Below are 26,679 nucleotides of genomic sequence, written 5' to 3'. Positions count from 1 at the left end.
GTGACCACGATGAGCGTGTGATGAACACTGCTACAAAGTGATGCATGTGCCTCAAGGAACCCCCATTTCATCTTTTGAATAGTTGAACACACATCGACCCTTCCCCACTGGAAAGCAGTATGTAATGCCTGGGGCTTGAGCGTGTACTGAGGATAGTGCTCCCGTTACTGAGGCGGTGAAGCACTGCCTCCATTATTCTGGAATAACACCACCAACAGCCACAAGGAAACTCAAAGTCACTGCAGGTCTCCTGAAATGTTTTAATGCTGATAGAAACCATGGATATCTAATCATGAGGGTTGGAACGGTTCAGACCAGATCCACCGGCCATGGAAGAGGAACATGGACACAGGTCTTTGGGTGTATGGGTCTGTAGCTGTGTGAATGCTTAGGTTTGTGGCTGCCCCATCCCTGGCAGTGTTCAAGGCCAGGTTGGACGGGTCTTTAAGCAACCTGGTCTAGTGGAAGGTGTCCCTGCCCGTGGCAGGGGGCAGGAGCCGTGTGATCTTTAAGATCCCTTTCAACCCAAACCACCCTGTGTTTCTATGGTACGTGTGCGCAAGGAGCTATACGCAAGCCTCACTCGCTGCGTGAGGTGGCCGGGGCTCTCTCCGTGGGCTCTCGGTGCCCCCTGGGGAGCGCGGCGGTGGCTGCTCGCGGGACACCGGTGCGAGGATAGCGGGGCGCTCCCGGGGCTCCTGCGCGGCCCCTTTGAGGGGGGTCCCCGAGGCCGCGCTCCCGGCCGCCGGCTCCTGGCGGGGGCGGCGCGGGCGCGGCGCTGCGGCGGGGCCGCGCCTGGCAGCGGAGGGGAGGCAGCGCCGCCGCTCCCGCTCCGCTGCCGCTGCCGCTCCGCAACTTTCGGGCAAACACCGCCCCCTCGCCGTCGTCCCCCCGCCGGCGGCTGGTAAGCTCTTCGCTCCGGCGGAAGGCGGCGGAGAGCCCTTGGACGCAGCCCCCCGCGCCCCCACGGGCGGCCGCCGCTGCGCCCGGCGCCGCGCACATGGCCGCGGAAAACTTTGGCGGGGTCGGGTGGGGGGAAGCCCGAGGGCAGTGCGGGGAGAGGATGCGAGGGAAGGGGAGAAGGGAAGGGGCAGCGGAGCGGGCGCGGCGCGGGCGAGCAGGTGCCACCCTCCGCGGAGCGGGCGGCGGCGGCGGCCGGGCAGGTGCGGGCGGGCCGGGGCTGCGCGTGTGCGGGAAGGAGCGGCGGCCCCGCAGTGCGCGGTGCGGAGCGGTGCGGAGCGAGCGGGAACCGCCGCGGGGCAGCGCGGGCAGGACTGGACAGGGGCGGGCCGGACAGGACCGGACGCGCGCAGCCCCGGCGGGAGGCTTTTGGTTTGGGATATTAGCCTCGTTGCGCCGGCGCGGAAGGAAGAGTAAGTTGCGGAGCGGTGTATCGCGAGGGCGTAAGGTTCAGGTGGGAAAAGCAAGCAGCTTCCCTCTGGGTCTGTTTTTGGGTGTTGCTTTGGGGTTTGGGGATATTTTTGTTTGTTTGGGTTTTTTTAATTATTATTATTTATTTTTATTTGTTTGGGGTTTGGTTTGTTTGGATTTTCTTTGGTTTTGTTTGGGTTGTTTGTTTGGTTTTTTTGAGTGCACAGGAGAAAACATTGGTGCACAATGCTGAAATTGGTGGACTGGTGGCTAAGGCAGGTATCCAAAAAGCGGCAGTCGCTGGAGCAGCTATATGACTGTCATTCTTCCTGCTAGCGTGAGGTTTATGTGCCTTTGCGAGGAAGGTCACTTTTCACTCCCCCCACCCTCTCCCCATCCCACCCTCTCTTTTGCTAAGCCGTGCATCAGCAGCATGAATTCCAAGAAGCAGTAGGTGTTTCTTGGCATTTCAGCTGGGATTTTGGAAAGGGAAGCAGGGTATTTAATGGGAAAAAAATTGTGATGGAAGGAAAGGATGCGGAGGCTGCACACAGCCTGGGTTTGCAGGCGTCTGGAAGTTGTTGAAATAGGTAAAGGGTCGAAATTGGCATTTGGGAAACGGTGACTGTTTCTTTAGTTGCTTGTATCACGGACGAATATAAGGGAAAACTGGGCCACTAAGAATTTTTCCTGGCTTGCACTTTTCTGTCAGCAGAAGGTAAAACACGTCCTTGAAGATATACAATTTTACATAAACAGCTGATGTTTACATAAGCCTAGATAAGTTTGTGAAAAACACAGACAGCAGAAGATGCGGTGTTAGCTGAACTCGGCCATCCTGCTCTTTATCCGGGCAGTCATTTATCTTTTTTAATACTGTTGCAGCGTATGAACAACGTGAGCAGCTGCACCTTCACCAAAGCAACCACCTGCGTTCCTCCTCTCCTCTGGAATGGACAATGGGAGTGTCTCTGGTTTTATCATGATCAAAAACTTCTTCCTCTTCTGCATTTCCATGAGTTTAGCCAGCCACTTCGGGTGAGTTGCCAATTGTGTTTGAATTTTTGCTGTGGGCTTTTTTAAGGAGATGAAAAACCTTGGCTCCTGGTGCTGAACAAAACAAGCGGGCTTTGCATTTCATCTTAATGTGCTGGTGTCAGGGGGAAGGGAGCAATTTGTTTTCGTACTCAGATTTACTGTCTCGGATCGGTTCTTTATGCCCGTAATGCTGTTGTGAGAAGGCTTGGGGAGAGAGGGGTGCACGGGGAGCTCAGACAACTAGGCCTACACTGCTGAATGCTCTGACCTGTGGTGTTGCACAGCCAGGGGGCTGCGGTGCGATGAGGAGAGCTTGGACATTCCCTCTCACCTGCCAGGTTACAGGGTGTAGGCTGTAGCAGCAGGCTGCAACAGCAGAACTCGGAGCAGGCTGCTGGATGGTGCAGGATTTCTAGTGAGTAAGCTAAGATTGTGACTGCTCAGAGGGATGGCTGAGTTTGAAACTTGCTGGAATGATTAGAAATTGTGTTTCCCTAACGCATATAGCCAGGAATCCTGTTCCCTTATTTTTACTTTGGATGCTTTCCGGATGGTGATATTGTGAAAACTGTATCAAAGAAATACTCCTACTATAGCTCTTAGGAAAGAAAACCCAAAACAACCAGACAATCAGAAACACCCTATTTATGTGTTTTTCTGAAACCCAGAGATCTTAACTTTCCAAAATCAGGCTATGCAGTGGAATCTAGAAAAGGCATTTCGAAAGTGCTCTGGAAACGTAGGTTGATTCTTCTTTGTGGAGGAGAACAATCATTTATGATTTCACCAGAAAAAAATGAATCCTCCCAATGTGCTGATTCACAAGCACACCCATCAATTCCTTGCTATAAGAAGAAACAAAATGGAGATGCAAATCAGTTTCTGGTTTCAAGCAAAGTGATTTTTTTCTCTAGATTGAAACTAAGAGAAAGACCAGACTTTGAGTGATGAGTGTGTACGTTAGAAGTAAAACTTAGCCCTGTCTCCAGTGAGTGTCCAGTGTGGGCAGTCAGAAGCCTGTGACTACTGTGGCTTATGTGAATGGTTGTAGGACTGCACGCTACAAAGGATGCAGAGACCTGCACTCTGATGTATCCACCTTGGAAAATCTCAGTCCTGCTGTTACTGTGGTCTGAGGCAAAACTCTTGCTGGACTTTGTGATAGAAATGAGCAGGGCATAGGTAGTGTGGGACCTATTTAAAACTTGTCTTGACATGGTTGCAATTTGACAAATTATTACTATATTGAGATAATCTTGAGAACTATGACCTTAAGTACTTCCTGGTGGACCATCATCATTTGTGCTGAAGGTAGCACACTGCAGTACCTGAACATGGCATGTTTGATGTGGGGGTCTTTTAACTGTGTTACTTCTCTTACAGAAGTAAAGGTGAAGCTGCAAAGAGAAAAGAGAGTTTAACTCTCCCTTTTGACCCCAAAACAAATACTGAATTAAGTCCCAGTTAGGAATTGGCATGACCTGTAACCTGGAAGATAATCAGAACAGGACAGTTAACTAACTAGGGGAAACTAGGACACTTGTTTTCTGCAAGTTACTTAAAAAGCTTCTGTGTACTAAAATGAGATCATCACGTAACTTCCCCCTCCACCACCCCTTTTCTGATCTAGTAATTTTCGGCTAGGCCTGCGGAGATAGGCAGCTCCAATTCACTGCACCATTCACACACTGCCTTAGGGCTGAATTTTGACCCTGCTCAAAAGAGAGGGGATGCTCCAGCGCTTCTGTTTCAGAGGCAGAAGCAGTTTCAAAGTGTAATTTGCTAAGTGCTTTGGGGCTGACTCTTCAGGACAGAGCAGTACAATTAACATGTAGGCTGGTGTATTAACTGCAAGGATCTAGTGCTGCTAATACTTGCTGTTGCTACCAGGTTCTTCTTTATTAGTTTTATCCATGTTTGGACTGCGCCATTGCATTGCAGTGCATTTTTCAACGTGCTAGATAGAAGTGATTGGTCAAATGAGCACAAATTAAAAAAACAAAATACTGTAGGACATTATAGATGAAGGCAGAGATTTGTCTACGATGCTCCGTAGTAATTCCATATTTATATTAAATCATAAATACAGTTTTTGCTGATGTAGCCAAGGCCACCTTGGGGGATTTTGATGCACAATGCCTGGTAAAATAAACAGGAATTATGTATCTCAGTCTCCTAGGCTACTTCAGAAATCTCAGCAAAAGTCTGTGATTAATGTTTAACATAAATGTGGAATGACGATCGAGAGCTATCCACATCAACAGGCAGGAGTGAAAGACTGTAGGCATAGTTGGTAGAAGTTATTTAAAGAAAAATCACTGAATTAAAATTCAAAGGTATAGATGAAATATGAAGAGGATGTTAAGTCACCCACCATTGCTGGTGTAGCAGTTTTATGAGTCTACTTCTGCAGAAAAAGTCGAGCGCAAGTCAAGGGTTTTTCAAGCTTTAATTCAGCCTTGAGTTCTGTAATGTTCCAACGAGTTGAGATATTTTGCTGAAGCATTTCAAGATAGTTCACAATTGTCTTGAAAGTAAACATTAATAATAGAGCTAGAGAATAAGAGAAAGTCAAATATAACCATGAAGAGTGTTTTCAGATGAAACAAGAGTTCAATTCCTCATGGGCCCTCGTGGATCCCTGCAAGGGTGGACACCACAGGTGACTGTCTGCACTGAGATCAGCTTAAAACTAGGTAACATGCAGCTAGCCCTACACTGGCCAACCTTACTGCATCCTGACTCTTTTTGCAAGCCCCAGATTGCCCAAAGGCACCTCTCTGAGGACATATTGGTGATGCGCAATCCCTGTGCATTTGCGTTTTGGATGCACAACTTCAGAAATCTGTCTTGAGAGCCAAAACCAAGCGGAATGGATGTAGTTGGTGTACCCACAGTTTAGCTGTCATCTGATAATAATGTTTATAATAGTAGAAACATGGAAAACAGAAGATCCCAATTAAATGTAGCCCATGTAAGACTTCTCTGTACACTGTAAGAATTCAGTCTGAGGTGTGTCTGTAGTTTCACATGCTTTTCCACTACCTCGCAGCCCTTACCACTAACACCATAATCCTGCTGTTTAGGCTGAACATACCTTTCCTTCAGGCTGTTGTTTCAAGTTAGTCTCTGCAACCCTAAGCAGTTAGTCCTGCTGGGTTATCTCTTTCCCTGTCATTCCTAGCAGACGTTAGGGAGGTCTTCCTCATATTTTTAACATAGTTTTGTAAGAATTATCACCTCATTGTGCAGTCATGCTTGTCTGTTTATTTTTTTATCCTGTTTTCTTTCCTTCTGCATGTCTCCAGATAGTTTTTTGAACCCATCAGATGATTTTAATAACCGGAAGACTAAGTGGGTACCTAGAAGCACTTGGAGAAGGCAGACAGGCATCAGTCAGTCAATCCCTCTGCCAAACAGAAAGTGACAGCTTCAGCATCTCTGTTTCACTTGGCCTCCCACCTGGCCAAAATGCAGGCGTGTACCTGCAGGCCATCCAGCACGTGCTTGGTGCAGGACCAGCCCTGGCACACACTGCCTCCCAGAGAAGCTACAGGTCAGTGACCTGGCAAGCTGAGAGTACTGGAAGGTGTTTAATGACCCTGGGAGAAATTCAGGATATTGAAAGGGGTGTTATGTTAAGGTGCAAGGAGGACGATAAGACATAGCTCTGTGAAGAACAGGTTTTCATTACACTGCTCATGAATTGCTTGTGGGTAGTAAAATACTGCTTTTGCTAAATAAAAGAATTACATTATTCTTTAAGGATCTGCAAAGACCATTACATTCTCATCGTTTCGCTCAGTCCTCTCCTCTGTCCTAATCCAGTGTGAAAGAATGGAATCTTCATTGCACAAATTCCCAAAATACCAGCTGTTTTAGATCTCAAGAATCTGTAAGAAAGGGATGGCAAGAAGCTAACTTAGAGAAGTAAATCTATTTCCTTTGATGTCTGGCCAGCTGGCAGTATCCAAAAGTGTGCAAGTGCATTCTCCGCTGCCTTTTCCACAAACTGTTAATTTGTCTGAAGTTCTGGTATAATTCCAATCCTATTAAAGCAAGTTATTCGAAACTCTGCTTTTAAGACAGCGAGAGAGAAAAATACAACTTCCAATAGTGAAATAGTCCTTACAGTGTCTCTTACTTTTTAAAAAAATAAGGTTTTTGGAAAAATGTAGTATCTACTATACATTTTCCTTTTATTACAGCTAAGTTATGAGTTGTACCTGTCATGATTTTGACTAGATGGCAAAAAAGGACAGTGATGTTTAAAATGGTAAACAATTAACTTGTCAGAAAAGATAGCTGAACATCTTTACAGAGTTATTACATTTTACACTGATGGGCCCCTTCTGTGGCTTCTGATTTTTTCAGTCACCCTGAAATTGCAATATTAAGTAAGTGTGATGAGAAGTACTCCTGGTTGGTTTAGTTTATGTTCACTAATGAGCTTTAAATGTAATTATCTTTGATTTTTTTTAGCATTTTCCTAAGGTGCTTTTCTAGGTTTATTTTTATTCATAACTGAAATTGTCTGCAATGAAAACATTTTTGGTTGCAGAGAGGCAATAATGTGCTTACCTACTAATATGTTGATAAAACATAATCTTTAGCTGTGTGGCAATAATTAGTTTAGGATATCACACATTTTCTTTCTATTTTTAGAGCTATGGTATCTAATATATGCACGTAAGCTTGCAGGGACAGTTTAAAGGTCTTACGTCATAAAAGACAACCTCAGCACTTACTCCAAAGCAAGCATTTCACCAGCAATCTCAAAAATAGAAATTAAACGTCAACTTTTCTGTGAAAGAGAAAGTAACATTTGCATTAATAGCAAACAGGAACCCATTTACAAATGCAACTTCAAGTAATACTGACATTTCATCGAAATTCAGCATCAGATGCTATCTTTTTTGGGTGAAGCGATCTGCCAAATATAAATGGGATTGCAGTTTTGCTGCAGACTCTTTTTATGAGTCTTCACCCTAGTTGTTTCTCTGCCTTTTTCCTGTATTAATTAGCTTTTCTTGTGGAGATATAAAAGTATTTCAGTATTTGAGATGTGCATACTATTCTTGTGAAAAATATATATAGCTGAGATAGCTAGAAAGAAGCAGCATTGATTACTACTGTCAGATTCAGAGGAGCAGTTGTGAGAACTAAGTGTGTTTTGTCCCATCCCCACAAAAATAGTTCAATGGAAATCTTCCCTCTGAGTTCAGTTGGCTTTGAATTCAGCCATAAGCACTAAAAATAACAAGCTTTTTCAAGAGCAGAGAAACTAGTGAAGCTTTGTATCCTGTGCCCCCAGCACTGTACCTTTGCAATAATCCTGGCTCTGCATTTGGCATCCCTTGTTCCCATCTCCCATTGCAACACCTGCATTTTACCTCTGTGGTCCTTTTCTCCCAGGACCTTTCCTAATCACTCTGCAAGTCTCCTATATGTCTCTTAATTAGCAGAGAGGAGGTGGGCTGGTTTTACTGAGGCTGTTTCTGAGCTACATGTGTGCTGACTGGCCCAGGCAGCCAGAGGGAATAGATGACTGCTGACCTCACATTTTTACTTAATGAGGCACTAATTTAGATTGCTCTCCCCTTGTCTAGTCACTGCTTCTCATGAAACTTGTAGGAATGAAATGAAGTTTGATCTCTCCGCTTCTTTGTCAGATACATTGGAAAATGAGAACAGGTTCCTACATTGATAGGGTGAAGCAGGCAGACAGTGTGATGCTTATCTCTTTCTTATGAAAGAATAATAATAAAAAAGAAGCTAAAATAAATGAGGAAAGTTTAAAATAGTATTCTAGGATTTTACCAAAGAATTAGTTATGGTCGCTGCATATGACGCACCTCTGTAACTTCTGTCTGCCATTTGTATTCATTAGGCTGGTACTTGTAAATATTCACCTTCATGTAGTGAATCCCTTTTATTATGATTGACAGAAAAATATACAGTCTTTTGTCTTGAATGGTCTGGTGTGTAAGGATGTCTAATGTTTCTGTAATCAGGTTGCATCTGCTGGAATGATATCTTTCATTATAGTCAAACATGTCTGTGATGTTGGCTGCCTCAGTTACTCACTGAAGGTTCTGCTCACAGCATAGAAAACAGAACAAATTTGGTCTTTTGACCTGATGGCCTGAAAAGTGGGTGAGATTTCTGGCTATGCCTCCACCTGCAGCAAAGGGGAGCTCCTTGGTGGCCTGGGATCTCCATTATTGAGCTTTTTGAGGGTCACAGCAGCCCTGATGGCACTCGGGCTGCAAGGAGCCTCCTCGGCCAGGCGTTTTCACGTGCTTTGGCATTTCCTATAATTGGGCCCATGCTGCCACTGCCCAGCCTTTATCCCCTTTCTGAGAGGCTTTGCGATCCTTTCCTTTCCCAGCAGAAACGCACAAGCTGTAAAAGGAACAGGTGCAGGACTGGGGGTCCCCAAGTCTGCAAAGTGCCCACCAGGAGCTCATCTTGAGACAGGTCTTGTGTCACTAAAATTTCGAGACCCATCTCATGGGTGTCAGCAAGGTCCTGTTACTGTAAACCTTGAGCATGTTAAACCAGGTTGAGGTCACTTGCCTTTCTCTGTATAAAGCCTGGTCTGCTAGGTAAGCCTAACACATGTGTTACAAGCATTGTGCAAGGCAAGCTGTTCAGAGGGATGCTTTGAGGTTCTCTATTTACTGAATAAACATGGATTTTTAAGTGTTTTTTTTCTCTCTGGGTGACTAGTTCATGTCGAGTGCTGGTTGTTGGAGTGTGATTCGTCTCTGCTGGCAGGGTGCATGAGGCAGGGTACGGTTCCTAGTGGGACAATGTGCTCTGTCACAGCTGGAGCATTTGTTGCCTGTTTCAGCAGAGACTGAAATTTGAATAAGCACCGAGTATGAGCAGACTTGCTATCCTGAGAGATGGTCGTTGCTTGCTGCAGGTGAAGCATGCTTATGGATAAGATTAAGCCTATGTTCTTTTGGTGGGCAAAGGCATCACTAGGCAGAGGATTCTCCTAAACATCTTTAAATCAAAAAATCAAATGGACTTAAAAATGTAAATTATAGTTGTACTCTTGAGTTGTGAGCAGCTTCCTAGGTCTAAGCCATGGATAAAATGTTGAAATAAAGAAAGTTCATAATAAAACAAATTTGGCTTAAAAGATATGGAATGAGGCCCACTATCCATTGCTGTTGTTTTCATACTACAAGGGAGGACTAATTTAGGCAAAAGAGACAGGAAGAATGAAGACCTGTGTTTTCTTTACTGCAGTTACATGGTTTTTTCAGATACCCCAGTGATCTGGGCTGGGATTTCTGAATGCAGTGGGAGTTGTTATCCTGAAATAAATTAAATAAACTGTAAATTAGAAGCTGTTTGGCATGTAAGGATTAAAGACTACCTTCAGGCACACTTGAAGCGGTATCCCCAGGCAAGCCAGTGCTGCTCGTGCAGATCCCCTGCCTGCTGATGCAGTTCCCAAAGACTGGAGAGCTAACCCAGTGGAAACCCAGTCACAGCTTTTGCTGGTGCTGAGAGCTGACCTTGCTCCTTTCAGGGAATGGAGACATGCCAGCACTTGGGAAATGGTGAGACTGAAGTAGGGCAGGGCAGAACAAGGGACTGGGGTCTCCCTGTGCCTTACGGCAAGATGGCCAGTGGGCTTAGGTGTACTCTGATCCAATGCCCCAGGCCTTTACCTCCATGACATGGGCCCTTCCTTAGGTCCTCCTCCTCCAGGGAGAGCTCTTTATGATTGCTTATAGCAGTGATAAAATCACTGCAACTCCACATGCTGCTCAGCTGGAACGGCAAGAGAGGGCAGAGGCTCCATCACAAAGTTCCCTTGAGACTGAAGCCCGTTGAGGCTGACACAGCTTTTGACTTGGTTTTTCTTTTCTTCATTTGCGTAAAATAGCTTCTCACAAACGCCAACAGCACCGGGAAAAGAGGACACCAATGATAACATCACTATATTCACCAGGATCTTGGACGGTCTGCTGGATGGCTACGACAACCGACTGCGCCCAGGACTGGGAGGTAGGATAACACGTTCACTGTGGCCAGGCCTCCACTGTACAGGACCATTGTCTACATGATGCCCTCCCACGTGGGTACCTGCTCTCAGCATGGGCCTTGACAAGGGAATTGTATTTTGTTAGCTAAAAAAGCCCAGAAAGTAGATTTGTCTCCTGTCAAATGGGATGCAATACAAAGGTCACTGACAGTTGTCCTGTTTCAGTCATTGAGGTCATCTGATGTTGCATTAGGAGAGCATGTGTGATGCATTTTTCTGTAATTGAATACAGTTTGGATTTCTTTTCTTTCTGGTACTCCCTCAGGTGAGTGAGATGGTGCTAGCAGGTTGCTGCAAAGTTCCTGCACTGGTCAGCATGTATAAAATAGTGCCAGTGGCAAAAATCAGTTAAAAACAGATCCCCAAATCATCCATTTTTAGACAGCAACAGGAAGTCTATATTAATATGTCATTTTGGTAACCTCTAAAGCAGCTATTTTAAAACCATACATGTGAATAGTTGCTTGCCATGCTAACCTTGTTGAGCCCTCCTTCAGCTCTCTATCCCCCAGATTTCTCTCATCTCCTATGCATGTGTAAACCATCTGTTATGTTTTTTCTTGGCCCTTTTTTAATCTGGCTACCCCCACCCCTTCCTCTTGTGAGACCAACACATTGCTTTCATCCCTTTCTCTCCTTCTCCTCTCACTTTACACAGAGATGCTTGAAAATAGGGCTTCATGCTCCTATCTTATGTAACGAACTTCTGAAATTTCTGCCCTTAAATTAAATTAGTCCTGGATTTGAAAAGATGCCAGAAAGACTTAGAGTTTTGTGGATTGAATTCATTTCACCTAACTTTGGACATCTATAATATAGATGGATGAAGTTGGGCAGATCACCCAAGCCAGCGGAGGGAAATAGGTCCTTCCAAGATACTCTTCATCTCATCCTATAGTAGGTAGCAAATATATGCTGATAATATGTGCTAACAGCCCAGAAAGCCAATCGCATCCTGGGCTGCATCAAAAGAAGTGTGGCCAGCAGGTTGAAGGAGATGATTCTCCCCCTCTTGGTCTTATGAATGAATACTGTGTTCAACTCTGGAGCCTCCAACACAAGAGGGACATAGACTGGTTGGAGTGAGTCCAGAGGAGGGCCATAAGGATGATCAGAGGGTGGAGCACCTCTCCTATGAAGGTAGACTGATGGAGTTGGGCTTGTTCAGCCTGGAGAAGGCTCCAGGGAGACTTTATAGCAGCTTTCCAGTACCTAAAGGGGGCCTATAAGAAAGATGGAAAGGGACTCTTCATCAGGAGGCGTAGTGATGGGACAAGGGGTAATGGTTTTAAACTGAAAGAGAGTAGATTTAAATGAGACGTAAGGAAGAAGTTCTTTACTGTGAGGGTGGCGAGGCACTGGCACAGGTTGCCCGAGAAGCTGTGGCTGTCCCATCCCTGGCAGTGTTCAAAGCCAGGTTGGATGGGGCTTGGAGCAGCCTGGTCTAGTGGAAGATGTCCCTGGCCATGGCAGGGAGGTTGAAACAAGGTGATCTTTAAGGTTCCTGCCAACCCAAACCACTCTGTGATTCTGTGATCAAAACCTGCCAGCCAGAGGAATTGCACTCTTTATGGGCCTGCTTCTTTCCACTGATTATAAGAAGAGAGCCTGGGCTCCCAAAGGTCGATCACTGCATTTATTCAGGGTTTAAATCCCTCCTCAAACATCTTTAATTTCAAGCTTTTGGGGATTTTTGAGTGATTCAGAGTTAATAGAGAAGTGCATCTCAAGCACATATTTGCATCTTAAAGCAATTCCTAATGCAGAGCCTATTATTTATTACAGAGAGAATAACTCAGGTGAAAACAGACATCTATGTTACCAGTTTTGGTCCTGTGTCAGACACCGAAATGGTAAGTTTGAGAGTGTGGTTGCCAGATCCCTTGTACCTGCTTTGCTAAAGTTGATTTTGCAACCATTGCTTCTATTCAGATCCTGCAATACTTCTGGTGTTTCTTTGTGCCAGGAATACACCATTGATGTTTTCTTCCGACAAAGCTGGAAAGATGAAAGGTTGCGATTCAAAGGACCTATGCAGCGCCTCCCTCTCAACAACCTGCTCGCCAGCAAGATTTGGACCCCAGACACTTTTTTCCACAATGGCAAGAAGTCTATTGCTCACAACATGACAACCCCAAACAAACTTCTGCGCCTGGAGGATGATGGCACTCTGCTGTACACTATGAGGTAATAACCACGATTGATCTCTTCTGATGGTGATTCCCAACTATCTTTGCAAATGCTTGTGGAGAGTGTCACTTCCCCCACTCCTAGTAGAGCCGGGCAACCAATCTTTCACGCGTATTTATGTGAATATCAAGAAAAATGGAAAACATAATCACTGCCTACAAGTACCAATTAATTTGTAGCTTCTGAATACTGCTAGTGCTTAAATATTTCCTTTGATTAAATCGAAGGCATATTCTCAACAGATTTGATGATTCAGTCCAGTGTTTTTTACAAAGATCTGTTCTCTTTTGCTGTTTGTATTTGCTGCTGCAGTGCTGATTACAGGAGAGCTGTCTCCAAGACCAGGAACTATCTTGTCTGGGGGCAGTACATCTTGAACCCGTGGAGTTTTTATTGCTATTTTGTTTCAATTTCACTAATACTGATAAAAGGCAAATCATCACAGGGATAAATGAAATAAGCTAGGAGCACTGTGAAGCTTCTTACCTGAAAACAAAGCTGGCACTTTATACTGGCAGAGAAGCAAACTGATGTCTCAGTTCTTCGGAGTCATGCTCCTCATCTGTCTAGAGGATACTGTCAAGCTTCATCATTGTATAACCTCCAGATAAGATATAATATCAGTGATGTTAGAGGATTGCCTGAAATACTTCTCAGGCCAAATCCCACATCGGTGTATGGCAATTTGCTCATTCAATGTAATTAGCCTGTAGTAATTAAGGCTGCTGTCTACGTTCAACAGGATTTTCTCCAAGAGCGTAGTCATATGAACAACATGTGGAAAAGATATGAAAAGAAAAACCTACCGAGCAACAAAATGTAATTCTGAGCTTTTCACATATAAGGCCAGAGTGGTGCCTGAAACCTAGCAGAGGACTGAAACTCCATCCCAGAGGAGCCTGAAGTTAGGTGCTGAGATGCCAGGCATCTCAGCAGGCAGCTCCCAACAAGGGGAGAAGGGAGCTGAGTTCCCACTGATGCTGGTGCTCTGCAGAGCAGAGCCAAAAGCTACCCAGTGCAGCACACTGGGGGGGCGATCCCTGAGCTCACCCCTTGGGAGCAGTGGTTAAGACCTGTTGGAGCTCAAGGGTATTATGCTTTCATACGCAGGCACCTAGAGCTTCCCAGATTTGATTTCAGGAGCTTTCATCCTTATTTATTTATTTAGGCCTTATCCTGAAATCCCTTTTCCTGAAAGGAAAACAGATTTAAGAGAAGTAAGGCATCCTTACGTAAGTCCTTACAGCATTAGACTGTCACAGCTGTAAGTGCACCAGCACTAAAAAGACTTGGAAGTGACAGAACTCATATCTAAAAGAAGGGAAAAAAACCCCAACCCTTAGTTTTCTCATCTACTATGTGTATTCCTGTTCTTACTAGCCCCAATTTAGTGATTTCTGCAACAATAAACTGAAACAATGTAAGGGTATGCACACATGCATAAATGAATACAAGTCAGAATAACTATGAGAGAAACTTATTTTCACAAAAATATTTGTAATGCTGACCTTAGAACCAGTCTCACTGCTGTTACAACTATACCAGTACTACTTCAGAGACTGCTGCAGAGGTAGTTCCCTTCTATCTGTGTAAATTACACAGTAAAGTCCAGACAAAGTAAGTAAAGTCCAGATCAGGCTTGCAGTCAGCCTGGAGCAAAACATTATGTTGTGTGGTGGATTTGCAGCTGGCATGTTATTTCTGTGCAAGCACTGGGTTTTGCAGCATTAAAGAAGTGCTGCGAAGCACTGATTCATGAGGCAGTGAGCTGAGCCACCCCAGGCAGCACAGCAGGACTTAGCAAGCAAGACCTGGATGTGCTCGCTGCTTAATCCGAGTTATGCTGTGGAAGGGCCTCTCTTGTGACTACGGCAGAGTATTGTCACTTTAGGTGCCACAGACTATAGGTATATTGAGGAAAAGGCATTGCCCTGCTCAGCATATGGAGCTGGAGAATAATTTGGGTTTGACACAGACTTTCTCATCATCCCACTCAGTTCCTTTTCCCCTGGTTTCCACAAGGGAAATGCTCTTTGGGATTGATGTTTTTGTAGGCTACAGAAAGGCACAGAATGCTTTTGCAACCTAAAAAAAAACATGCAACATAGCTTCTTTTTTTTGTTGTTTTTTTTTTTTTTTTGTTTTGTTAGAGTGTTGTGTGTGGACGTGCATGTGTGCAAAGATAAATTCCCGCTAGCCATGGTGTATGCGATAAGAAATGTAGCGCAAAGCTTTTTAAATAGCTTGCCTTCTACTATTGAAAGTAATAACTTTAAAAATAAAAGAGTGTCTGTGCTATTCTGCTTAAACACAAGTCAGGGGGCTGCTTTTGTAAAGTGCATGGAGCTGTGCCACTTCAGGGATAGCAGTTTTTTGTGATGGGCGTTTCAGCAGCATGAGTGACAGTCTACTGCGAGGTGGCTTGAGGATCCCATCCTGACCTATGCAGGGGTGGCTGTGACATGCAGCCAGTCCTTTCAGCTGACTTTGCATGTTACCAATGAAAGTAACAGCTCAACAGTGTTGCCTAGGATGGCTCTTTGTGAGAAGGTAGACAGCACTGGCTTTTTGAGGGGAGAGCTGCTTGTCTCAGCATTGATACGCTGGTTGAAGGTACTAGGTCTTACCTGGATCTTCAGCCCCATCTCCTGTAGCTCCCAACAGGCTTACTGAGCTCTCAAGATCTGGGGATGGGGAGACAACCCTCTGTTAGCTCTGCATTCCCCTCGTTTCCAAGGAGGAATTGCAAGCTTCCCAGACTGTACGTAGGAGTAATCTGTGCCGGGAGGATTGGACCCTCTGTCATTGACGAAGATGCCTGAATTGCTTTTGCAACCTTGCATCTGGCTGCCTGAATGAAGAGGAGGAAAGCAGCCAAGCCAATACTGACCTTCCATCTTATTTGACTTCCAAATACACCAAGTATGATCAGCTGAGCAAACTTCCAACTTTAGCACTTGGCAGTACATACGTTTGCATGATACATGTGTTTACTTTGAAAGAAAAATTTATTCTTTGCATATTGCATCGGGTGAGACATTGTCTAGGTCAGAAGTTAATGGGATATATGTTGCAAGGGAAATCTGATGAATGGGCTTCTATGTACATGTACTGTTAAACCCCTTCTTCGTGGATATAGGAATACAACATGCTATTTAGACAGATTTCATAGGCAGCAGCACTCTCTGTAGGGAACAACTTAATATTTCTGGTTGTCTTTGATTTGGTAGGCCCTATTTATTTTATTTTATAAATGATACACTGCTGAACCTAATGTTGCAAATTCTGTTTCTGCCCCTAGAGGGGAGTATTGTCTGCATCTCCGCTTTTAAATTTATTTTTTGTTTTCATTAAGAGTGCTCTGGTAAAAAAAACACTAGCAAATATGCTTCATATTTCAAGAATCTGTATAGAAAACAGCTTTGTGAATGAAGGCAAAAATTTTTACTCTTTTCCTTTAAAAACTTAAAATATATTTAGTTTGTCTTATATGAGAAATAAATGTTGTAAAAAGCATAAAATTGGCTCATTCCTTGAAACTATTCTGAAAAATGGGAACAGTGATTTAAGCAACCTTTCCAGCCTAAGAAGAAAGCCAACATGTCTCAGCTGCATTTTTTCAGTCAGTTGGAACTGGGTGTAAAGACAGAAGCTTTGATCAACTTTGCTGTAGAATGCCAGAAAAAACGCTGCAGAGAAGCCAGAAAAGTCTGAAGTAGAGCGTGCTCCCTATAGCTAAACCGTTGGACCATAAATTAACTTTTCACTAGCAGCTCATAGGCATTTTTAATGATTTTCTATCAGCTTGTAGGTATTGAAAAATCTGTGTCATCAGAAGAGCTAGGCTCCTTAGAACCTCATTCTCACTGTCATTTTGAAAGGACCCCAGACCCCTTTTGCTACCAGTAGGACTGTCAGTCATCTGATGGAATCTGGGATTTTAAATGTACGTGGTTGTGTATCATAAGACAATGAAAAAAAGGTTTTTCCTGTGTTATGGTGACTGAAGGTTGCCAGAGATCCTGAGAGTGTTTACAGTTAAATCTGTCCCATTGATCTGCACATACATAATTTATCAGCTGGAGACTGCAGACATTTGTCAGTATGGTGTTAAGGAAGTACAAATTTTTTAGTACAGCTCTGAAATACTGTTATTTTACCATTCCTGGGAGATATTTAAAATTCAGCAGTGTGTAGGATGGCTCCACTTGGTGGCAGCAAAACCACGCTGCTTGCTGCTCGGGAGCGCACGCACAGGCTTCAATCTATGCTGAAAATACTGTTTCTTAACATTAGCACTGGGCATTAAAATTTTATGTGCAAGTGTACACATGTCCTGGATGCATGTTAGCACGAAGTCTGCGTTTCTATGAAGCACTTGATTAGCAAGCTAACCATTTTATGCTGTAGAACTATTAATTATAAAACCAGTTGACTGGAAGATAACAGTGCTGCTTCCAAAACTTCAGCCAGCAGATCTATACCTTAAAATGAACCCTTAGTTTTCAATCATCCAGCCGTCTAGATGGGAACATTTCTGTTCAATCTGAATATGTTGCTTTTATTTCAGAGGGAAGATTTAATTTATGCATGCATTTATATTTGCATAAAGGAATCTGTCAATGCTTTGGGCATTGTGTAAATATTATAAAACTAATTAGGAGCTATCAAGCCATACAAATACACATTTCTTTTCCCCTGTTAGACTTGCTGCCTTTTCTTTTATGTTCAAGCTTCAAGCCTTGAAGCTGGAAGAAAAATAATTTCTTCACATTGGGCTGAATCTCGCAGAGTTATGAAAAACTGCCTTGGTGGCAAGGACTCTCAGCTGCTTTTCATCAATTCAGATTTTGACAGAGTGAGAGAAAATAGGGATATATGAAATGAAGGGCCCTTCCCTGAGGGTAGCAGCAGGATTCTTGTTTTGAGACCAAGCCTATTGGTTCCCATCTCTCTGCTTTGATTGCACGTTGCCCCATTTCTCAAAAGTTGTCCTTCTAGGAACCAAGATTTGTTGTTTTGAAAAATCCATGGCTGGAGTTACCCACAGGGAGAGAAAAGCATCAGAGGAGGCTCTGGTGTAATACATTCAAAACAGGCGATCACGACCAGCCCAAATATAGTACCTATGTAGAATGTGTGACAATAGCCTATTCTGTTGGTGATAAAAGTGGGCAGAGTGCTTCAGAGATCTCCATTGCAGAGACAGGAACTCACACAGCAGGGGCAGAATTGATCAAAAGACAAAACCCAAACGAAAACCAGCCTGTCCTTGGATGATGGAGGTGCTTGCCTATACTTTGAGGGGTTACAAAAGGTCCAGCTTTAGTTCTGAGTCTGTGCTGAGCACAGAGTCAGACCCAGCTTTCCCTTGGGGTTAGCTGGTACAATTTCTGCCAGATTGCATTGTGCTCACCCTGATTTATAAGAACAAACCAGGAGGGCCAGCCTAATGTCCTGGGTATAAATGGAGGGGATGGGGTGACTGAACAGAATCCGGAAGGAAGCAGTGCCCTGAAGGGTACCCCAAAGCACCTGTAGGAGAGCATATCTACTTTGGTGACTCTGCCTTTGCCCAAATCCACAGACAGGTCCTAGCTTCTGCAGCTAAGAACTTTGGAAGTATCTGATAGATACTGGAGAATTGTTACGGCTACCCCATCTTTTATTACGAGGGAAAGATAACACTACAGTGAGCTCCCTAGTCATTTCACTTAGACTGAAATTAAAATTTTCATCTGTCTAATTGCAAATACTGTTCCCTGAAGTGTATTTATGTTTGTGCTCAAACGTCAGACTGCCAATGAGTAATCTGAAATATACTGTGGTGGAATGCACCGGGCAGGATGGGTGGTATTAACCTCAGCTAGTATTACTCATCTGTAGCGTTGATGGCTGCAGCTGAGCCTTTTGGCTCAGAATTGCTTCCTGTGCAGGAGAGACTTTTTAAGGAGTTAGGTATCTGCATTATTTCTGATGTCTGCTTTAGTATGAGAGATGATACACTCTTTCCACTTATACTTTAGGGGGTTCCTGTTTTTTTTCAAAGTCTCAGAAATAAGAGCATAGGGTAACTGCTGTTACTACTGATGTCTGTGTTTAGTCATGAGTCCCATCCTACTTGCTTATTTCCATTAGTGTTTCTCACCCCCGTACTCATGTAGCCTGGAGATGGGTAGCGTGCCGGCTGCCTACAGCTATGGGATGTTCTGGACAGAAGGTGGTCCTGTAGCTGTGTTGTGGAGGACTTGCATAGCTTCTTCTCCATGCAACATAAAGCCCAAGGGTGTGCACATGTGAGTGCATTTAAATTGGGTTCAGTCTTCCACTTTTGTCTAGGTGGATGTAGGAGGAAATACAGTGCACATTAAGAGGAGCTCAAGAAACCCCAGTAAATTCCAATCTTGCCTTTGCCTGTTTAGATGAAGGGAAGAGCCCATAGCATGTTGGTGAGGAAAGGGGTGTTTAGCCATGGATGCCAGAGGCCAGCTAGCTGTTGGTGGGTTCCAGGTACCTGTGGCTGAGTCAAGAGTGGATGATCACAAGATGCATTTGAGGGCTTAGGTAAGATAGGGTTTTGCAAGAAATGGAAGTAGAAGGGTTTTGGAGAGCAGGATACTTGGTCCTGATGACGGTCACTTAGGAATAACTAGAAGGTACTGCAGGTTTGGATATAGATATCTGAAGTGGTCAGAAAGTAAAAGCATGTATTTGAGGAATAAAGGGCTTTAGGGAAGCACTAGCAGTGTCTGTTTTTAGTCTGTTGTCTACTCTGTTCTGTAGAAGTCTTAAGATTTTGCCTCAGTTAATTTCTATGAGATCTTATTGATTTATCTTACATTGATGTTTAGCCTGACGTTACATTTTCTGCTGTTAAATTAAGATTTCCTGAAATCACATTGGTATCTTACAGTCATGTTTATATCACTCAAAAAAAAATCCAAACTGTTACTTCTATGTAGTTTCTCTAAATTATGAAGTATGTCTTCTTCACCAGGCTTTAGCTAAAATCCTAAGATTGTGTTCATTATATACACTATATTCAGTATCAAAGCCTAGGAAGAATTTCTACAAGCAAGGCTGGCCTTCCCTTTTAATACTCTTGTCAGGAATTTGGGCCAGGAAACTTCGGGACCAGAAGGGATGATAAACCCCCAGATTATCTTAATGGCTCTGTCAGACTTCATAAGGTTTTCTCATTGCTCCACAGTCATCTCTTCAGTGCACTCATGTGTCCCGTCCATGTAAAAAAATCAACTATGTTTTGAATCAGAGATTCAGCTAAAAGATAAGGAAAATTAGGAAAACCTCCTTAATCAAAGTAATAAACACTATTTTTTTGCCATTAAATGTGCATCTTAAAATCATCAGCTATGCAAATTGATTTCAGCATCAATTAAACCACTATCTCTAGGTTTGCTCAGTCCAGTGGTAGAATATGTATCTCACCCCTCCTACCTGATTTTGCTTTTCTGTCTCTTCTGAAGCTGTCACTGAGCTGACCTCTGTAGGCGCAGCTCCATCATCTCCAATTGCATGCAAGGGCACAGGGGTACCTGCCTTGGGGAAAAAAGGACCCCACTGATTTTTATAGGAACAGGAGCTCCCACCCAGCTGCATTAGTGCATCTTCATCCTGGGGAAATCCGGGTGGACAGGAGGAGCAAGTATATTGTTGAACATAGTTTAGCATGGGGACAATCAAATGTCACTGGGAGATTCACTTCTGTCAGGTTGCACTACAGCAAACAGGTGCTTACGCTGTAGCAGATGCTAGCACTGGTGGTGGTATAAATAGCAAACAGATGGTAAATTGAGGCCTGTTTAGTCACTGTTTATGGTGTGAAAAAGCTGAGGGATCAGAGGGCTCTTTCCCTGAAGCAACAAGCGTCCACAGCCTGACCCTTTACCTGTCACTTTATGGCTGTATTGTTCCAAGAGCATGTAGCAAGGCAAAAAAACCCAGGTAATAATGTTCTGCTTGGATGTTGAAACAACCCTCTCTGTTACCAATAGAGGTACTTACGCCCATTTTTTCCTGTGAAGGAGGTTATTGTCAAGTCGCTTGAGGCATGCCCCTTTCACACAGAGGTGTGGCATATTGAAGTTACACAAATGGTAGGGTGACTGGTGACCAGGGGCATGGACATAGAAATGTGAGGTGAATAAGAAGAGTCTGGGGTTAAAGGTGAGTGGCTGAAAGAAAACTGTGGTGAGATGTTTTGGAGTTCTAGATCATCTGTCCGAACTGTGGAAAATAACCAAGGATTTCACCACTGTATTTAATGTTAGGAGATCATAATCACTCCTACCTACCCCCTCATGTCTGTGCATCCCAGTGTAGACATGAGAGAGCCCAAGTGAGCTGGTACTGCTCACCCGATGCCTCATTACTTTTTAAATCCGGCTCATTTTTCTGTGTAGAAAATGCCACATGCAGTTCTGTGCCTGTCCGTGCAAATATAAAGGTTGTGTGAACTGGGAGGAAGGAACTCTGCCATGTCCATCACATGGCCTTAGCTTCCATCAGCTAGGGTGCCTGGGAGAGCTTTCTGTGCTCCCTTCATCCTCATGTGCTTGGGTTTTCTCCCGCTGAAAGCAAGGGTTGGATCACCCCTTGTGTGGTTGGGTAGCAACAGACATTGACGTCACTGGCTTATCCTGCCAGTAGCTGGACTTGCCTCTCTTGAGAGCCAGGGAGAAGCTCATAATTCAGTCTTACACAGCACTTCAAGAACAATTGTATTTATTGCAGTTAGCACATAGTAGAACACGCTGCCAAAGGGTCATGCTGAGAAGAGTATAGTCAAAATGTGGAGCATGTACAGACTTGGGCAAATGTGTGGCAGGGCATAAAGAAGTGTGGACTAGTTGATGTGTTATCATTTCACCTGCATCTAAACTGCATCAGCTTCTCAGCATTGTTAGTACTAGTTAGATTTTGGGATTTTAATTCATGAATTCAGTAAAAATCGAAACTACAGCAGAGGAGAGATTTGAAGGCCTTCCTCATGGGTGCCAGGGGGAGCTCATCGTGGCTAAAGGACCAGCAAGGAGAGAAAGCTTATAGATCTTTTTAAGTAAAACTACCAATTCGATGGGTATGATACTGTACTATAGCGTGCATAGCCATATTGATCCAAAATTTCTTTAGGAAAATAATGTTTGTAGGCAGAGAACCTAGAGAAGGAGTTGACTGATGAAAAGCCTGGGGTTTTTTACTGCACCAGTTAGTCTGATAAAAAGCAGAGCTGCTTCCAGCAAGTTTTACCTTGCATATGGACTTCATTAGACACAATGCATTGCAGGAATGGATGAGTATAAACTCACTGCTCCACCCACTGTTTTTACGCATGTTAAAGAAATATTGTAGAATGAAATGTATTACCTCTAATATAAACTTTTACCACGAGCTGGAAATGTGATTCTTTCTAGAACTCCTTATCAAAGAACAGATAAATAAATAAATAGATAATAGATAACAGATAATAAATAAACAGATAAATCCTTATCAAAGAACAGGTAATTTAAGTGTCCTATTGGTTATTTAATCTATTTTCTCTGTTCTTCCTGTATTTAGAGGCTGAACATCCCCCAGTTCCCATCTAGGAGTGTGCTCTGGGTATGCCGATGTACTCCACATGCAGGGAGGTCATTCCTATAGTGGCACAGCTTTTGAGATCAGTACTGTCCACCTCAGATAACCTACTTTTCAGCACGGTTAATCTAGGCAATTAAAGCCTTGTTTTCTCACTTCAGCATAATCTATGCTAAGGATTTGGTTTGCTTAAAATGAGAGTTTTGCTATCAGGTACACTGTACATCTGAATTATACATTCACAGCTCACAGAAATATCAGTATCTGGAGCTTGTCAAAGCACATTTTGGTATCATATAAAGATAATATATCTCATTATCATAAGAAAGTCTGAAAAAGGTACTCTCTTGGTAGAGTGGTTATGAAGGAAAAATGGGCTAAAATTTCTGCAGACCAACTTAGTCCAGGTCCTAGTTTTAATTTCTTTCCGGTGTTCACTTTATATGGTGGATTCCAAGGAACTGAGTGTATAACCAGTGTTACAGATAAGAAGCAGTGGCGAACTGCCTCCACAGCCCACACAGAGGTGCAGAGCAAGGCCCTGAGACTGTGTTTTGTCCTCTTATCCAGCACAGTGATAGAGATTTGTAAGCAAAGCAATGTTTGAGTTACCAGCTTTAATCACTTCTCTCCCCCTGAGGCAGGCTGGAGACTGTCAGCCAGCCAGGAGGAAGTTTCAGGGTGACTCTTACAGCCATCAATACCATGACTGAATGTATATCCACATCCTAACATTTCTGTGCTGTGTTAGGTAACCCACTATTACCACCGTCCACAGGGTTTGTTTGGACTGTATGGGAGTAAGTGGTTTAGTACCAAGAAAGTTGTTTACATATATATATGTGTGTGCTTGTATAAGCACATGTTACATTTACTTAAGGAACGCAGGGAGACATCAGTTCCCTGGACTACACACTTATGCTGTAAGTATGGGGCCTGAAACAATGGGGCCTTGCTTTAAACAACAGCAAAGGGCCTTGCTTTAAAACCCTTTGAAAAGAGTAACAGTTTGTTTATAGAAGTGTTCCCAAGACATCACAGTAGGAGAACGGGTGAATAGTTGTGTCCTGAGTCAAGGCTAAATGAGTAATTTCACAAACCTAACAATGTGTTCACAGTTTGAAAAAAAAACCCAAAACCCAAACCAGCAACTCATCATTATTCTCTTATCCACATGAGTGTGTGAGAGTGTATAATGGAGATGCTGCAGGAGCTCAAATCGTTCTGCCCAGCTCCTGTTGGAGCAGGTACCCAAGGAAGCTCCTCCTAGACTTGGCTTCTGACCCTGAAGTCTCCCTTTGCAGGGAGCCAGCAAGCCCCTTGTTGTGAGGTATAGCTTGGGCAAGGCTGGATCCACGTAATTCTCTTTAGGCATGTTGAGATAGGTTCAAGATGAGTTTCAAGTAAAAATTTTGCCTTTTTTAAAGGGAAATGGTGATGGCTGGTCTCATGCTGGGAAGGGCACTCTGGCTTTTGTGTGCCCATCCTGACTGATCCCCACAGCAGCAGCTATTTGCCAGCACAGGTAGGGCCAAAGCACAGTTTTAAAATACTCCCTTTAATCAGGGGCAAAGGCAGTGCACAGAAATAAACAACTAAGAAGATGGAGCTGGTTTGGGAATTAGGGCACACAGGCAGAAGAACTTCATATCTCTCTGGCCCCAATACCTCAGAACCAACAAAATATTCCTTGTGTCCCCTTCATCAGTAACTCTTATTATTCAGCACTTATCTTGAGTTAACTTCTCCCAAAAGCCACTGGTGACTCTGCCTGTCCGATCGCCTCTTCTTCTAAAGCTCTCTGTTTTAATTTGTTTGTGTACTAAAGCTCGTAGCTGATAGGAAAAAGCAAATTCCTGCGACTGTCAGTTTGCTCCCTGGGCAGGTGGCTGCCCTCACCTCCTGCCTGGCAGCTGCAGATAATGCTCTGGAAAGTGTTTTCTGCACTTCCAGGGTAGCAGAGAGTTCACAGCTTTGCTCAGTCTCCCAGCTCTTTTCCCGCGAGTACGAGCACAAGCGCCTTGCGTAGATGGAACTCATAGGAATAGTGGCGAGGCCCTTACAGCTCCCTAAAACAGGCTGTTATGGGACGGGGTGCTTTGTGCCTCTGGGGCTTCTGCTGGGGACTCCCACCTCTCCTTGAAGCATGCTTTCTGCGGATGTCTGGCTCCTAAACATCCGTATTTATTTCCTTGTTGCATCCTTGACTTTAACACCTCCTTCTCCTCCTTGTTTAAAAAGCCACAGCCTCTTGAAAGCATTGTCATGCTTAATTCTCTAGTGGAAATGGTTGAAAGTGACTTTTTTTGGACTGAAGAAGTCTTGCTGCTTGAACTGTTGTGCTTTCTTAGATGAGTATTCACTGATGTGTCTATATTTTGTTGAAACAGAACTTCAGTAATCTGTTTTTCTTAAAGGCTATATATAATGAAGCTTGATGAAGCTTTGAAGACATAACTTTTTTTTCAGGTAGTTAAGATATGCTGTAGCATTTTGTTGGTTGATTAACATTTTAATATCAGTGAAATTTTGTTGTTAATGATACAGCAGCAGCTGTAACAAGGGTTTGTTACATATTTTGAGTGAATACCATCCCCATTGAAGTCAGGCAGAATTTTACCATTAACTTCAATAAAGAGTTAATAAACTTCATTGTAGAGGACCTTTAACAGCCACTTACCATCTTGTCAAAAACTCTGTTGAATAAAACTAATCCCATAGGGCTTTTATTCAGACAGAATGGTGGTGAAGGTGGGAAGCTTTTAAATACTTCTTTTGGAAGGAACTGAAGTTTGAGCAGTACTTGTGCTGTGACAGAAAAATCCTGGTTTGGAGACTGTCTCTAGCTCAGATAATGTGCTGCAGTGAGCACAGCAAGATCATTCTGGATTGACCATATTAAAAGGATTAGTCAAAGGCTGTTTCACATATGCATGCCAAGGCCTCCTTTCTCTTGGTTCAATAAATGCAAACTGGGAGTAATTTTGTTATAATCAGCTGTGTAAACTGCAGTATGCAAAGGGTACCTATATTTTAACACAGTGTTTAAAGCCGAAGTGTGCAAATACCACCCCAGGCGATATTTGAAGGAGCAGACGCAGATACCAATTTATCTGTGACTCCTGGAGCTATGATCTGAATATACAGTTTGTACCTAGGAGCAAATCTGTATGCAGTGATCCATGCTTCCAGCCTCCAGAGTATAAGAGATGGCTGCTGTGCTGCTTGGGTTTTTTTTCTGTGTGCAGTAGAAAATCCAGTCTCTTTGAACCAGGAGTCAATTTAATGACTCTGTTTTTCAGGTCCTCACACAGTAATGAACAACAGCTCCTGTTGTGCACAGAGGTCTCTGCAGAAGCTCAGGGTGATGACACTTACTCCGTGTATCATAACCCACGGTCAAGTTTTCTGTTGCGTTGCCCATTCCAAGATGTTTCACAAGCTTCGGCTAGTGCACATCTTGTAAGGGGGAGCTAGGAGAGTGTTCACGGAGCATTTTAAAATTACCTAAGAGGCTGAACTACATACTTTTTATGAATAGAATGTAATAAATAGGAATATCTAGTTCATTTATTCAAGGTGGCCAGAATAAATGGCCCTAGGACAGAGGCGTGGGGAAAGAAAAGAAGCATGCCTCCATTGGGAGAACACTGATACCAAGCAAAAGGAACTTCTTCATCCGAAGAATTTATGTTAATGAAAGGAAAGGCTTTACCCAAGCACATTTGCAGCTGATTAACTCCATTCTCTCTACCCCTGGGCTAGACTGAGAAGACTTGCTTCAGGCACCATGCTTTAAAGAGCTATTTGCCACCTTTTGGTGGATGAGGAATTCAGAGGGGCCACAGCAGCAGCCTTGGCACTATCAGGGGTTTTGTGGCTTCTGAGACATGTAGTGGCTGCTATGTGCCCTCCATCCTTATGTGCTTCCCTTTCATTTAAGGCAGGCAAAACTAATTTCTGGAGGGACTTAATTAAATTGCACTAGGTCACAATCTCTGTGCACCTCATTTTCACTTCCACATTTACAGTTGAGGAATCTCTACAGCCTTCATCATTATACACAAACATTATTTCCAGAGATGCAGGCAGCAGGGTAAAATTTATAGGACAATCAGTTGAAAGAGAAGATCTTCTTCATAATTCTGCATTGAATCTTCCTTTACTTCCTGATTCCACAGCTGCTGTCTTGGTAAGATGGATACAGGGAACCCCTCCTTTGATGTTTGCAGGTGACAAGTGTATGTATTAAAATGTTGTCAAGCTGCAGCCTTTGAAACAACATACTTGAACTGTTGGTAGACAAAGAGACAGGCGATGGATTGCAGCAGAAAGCTGCAGACGTCAGCTTTCTTATGGCACTTAGAGCAAGGTTTCTGAATTTATCAAGAAAATTAAATTTGCAATACTTAGTA

The 26,679-nt window shown here is 43.6% G+C and overlaps 1 protein-coding gene across 4 annotated transcripts in view; it reads left to right on the top strand.

The window, feature by feature from the left end:
* Positions 1-780: 780 nt before the first annotated feature.
* Positions 781-26,679, top strand: part of GABRA5 (gamma-aminobutyric acid type A receptor subunit alpha5) — a 56,483-nt gene continuing 30,584 nt past the window's right edge. Inside the window, exons 1-5 of one of the 4 annotated variants that reach the window (XM_061377826.1) lie at positions 781-904; positions 2,257-2,409; positions 10,319-10,440; positions 12,263-12,330; positions 12,444-12,664. In XM_061377826.1, coding sequence (XP_061233810.1) covers positions 2,324-2,409; positions 10,319-10,440; positions 12,263-12,330; positions 12,444-12,664 — 497 coding nt within the window. In that variant the 5' untranslated portion in view covers positions 781-904; positions 2,257-2,323. The other 3 variants (XM_061377828.1, XM_061377825.1, XM_061377827.1) reach the window with 3 other exon arrangements.

Source organism: Neopsephotus bourkii, unplaced genomic scaffold, assembly GCF_033783945.1.
Source record: "Neopsephotus bourkii isolate Nb327-2 ecotype Australia unplaced genomic scaffold, CSIRO-AGI_Nbou_v1 NB_1760, whole genome shotgun sequence".
NCBI lineage: Eukaryota > Metazoa > Chordata > Aves > Psittaciformes > Psittacidae > Neopsephotus > Neopsephotus bourkii.
The sequence above is the reverse complement of the archived record's forward strand: the minus strand, read 5'-3'. Positions and strand labels throughout refer to the sequence as shown.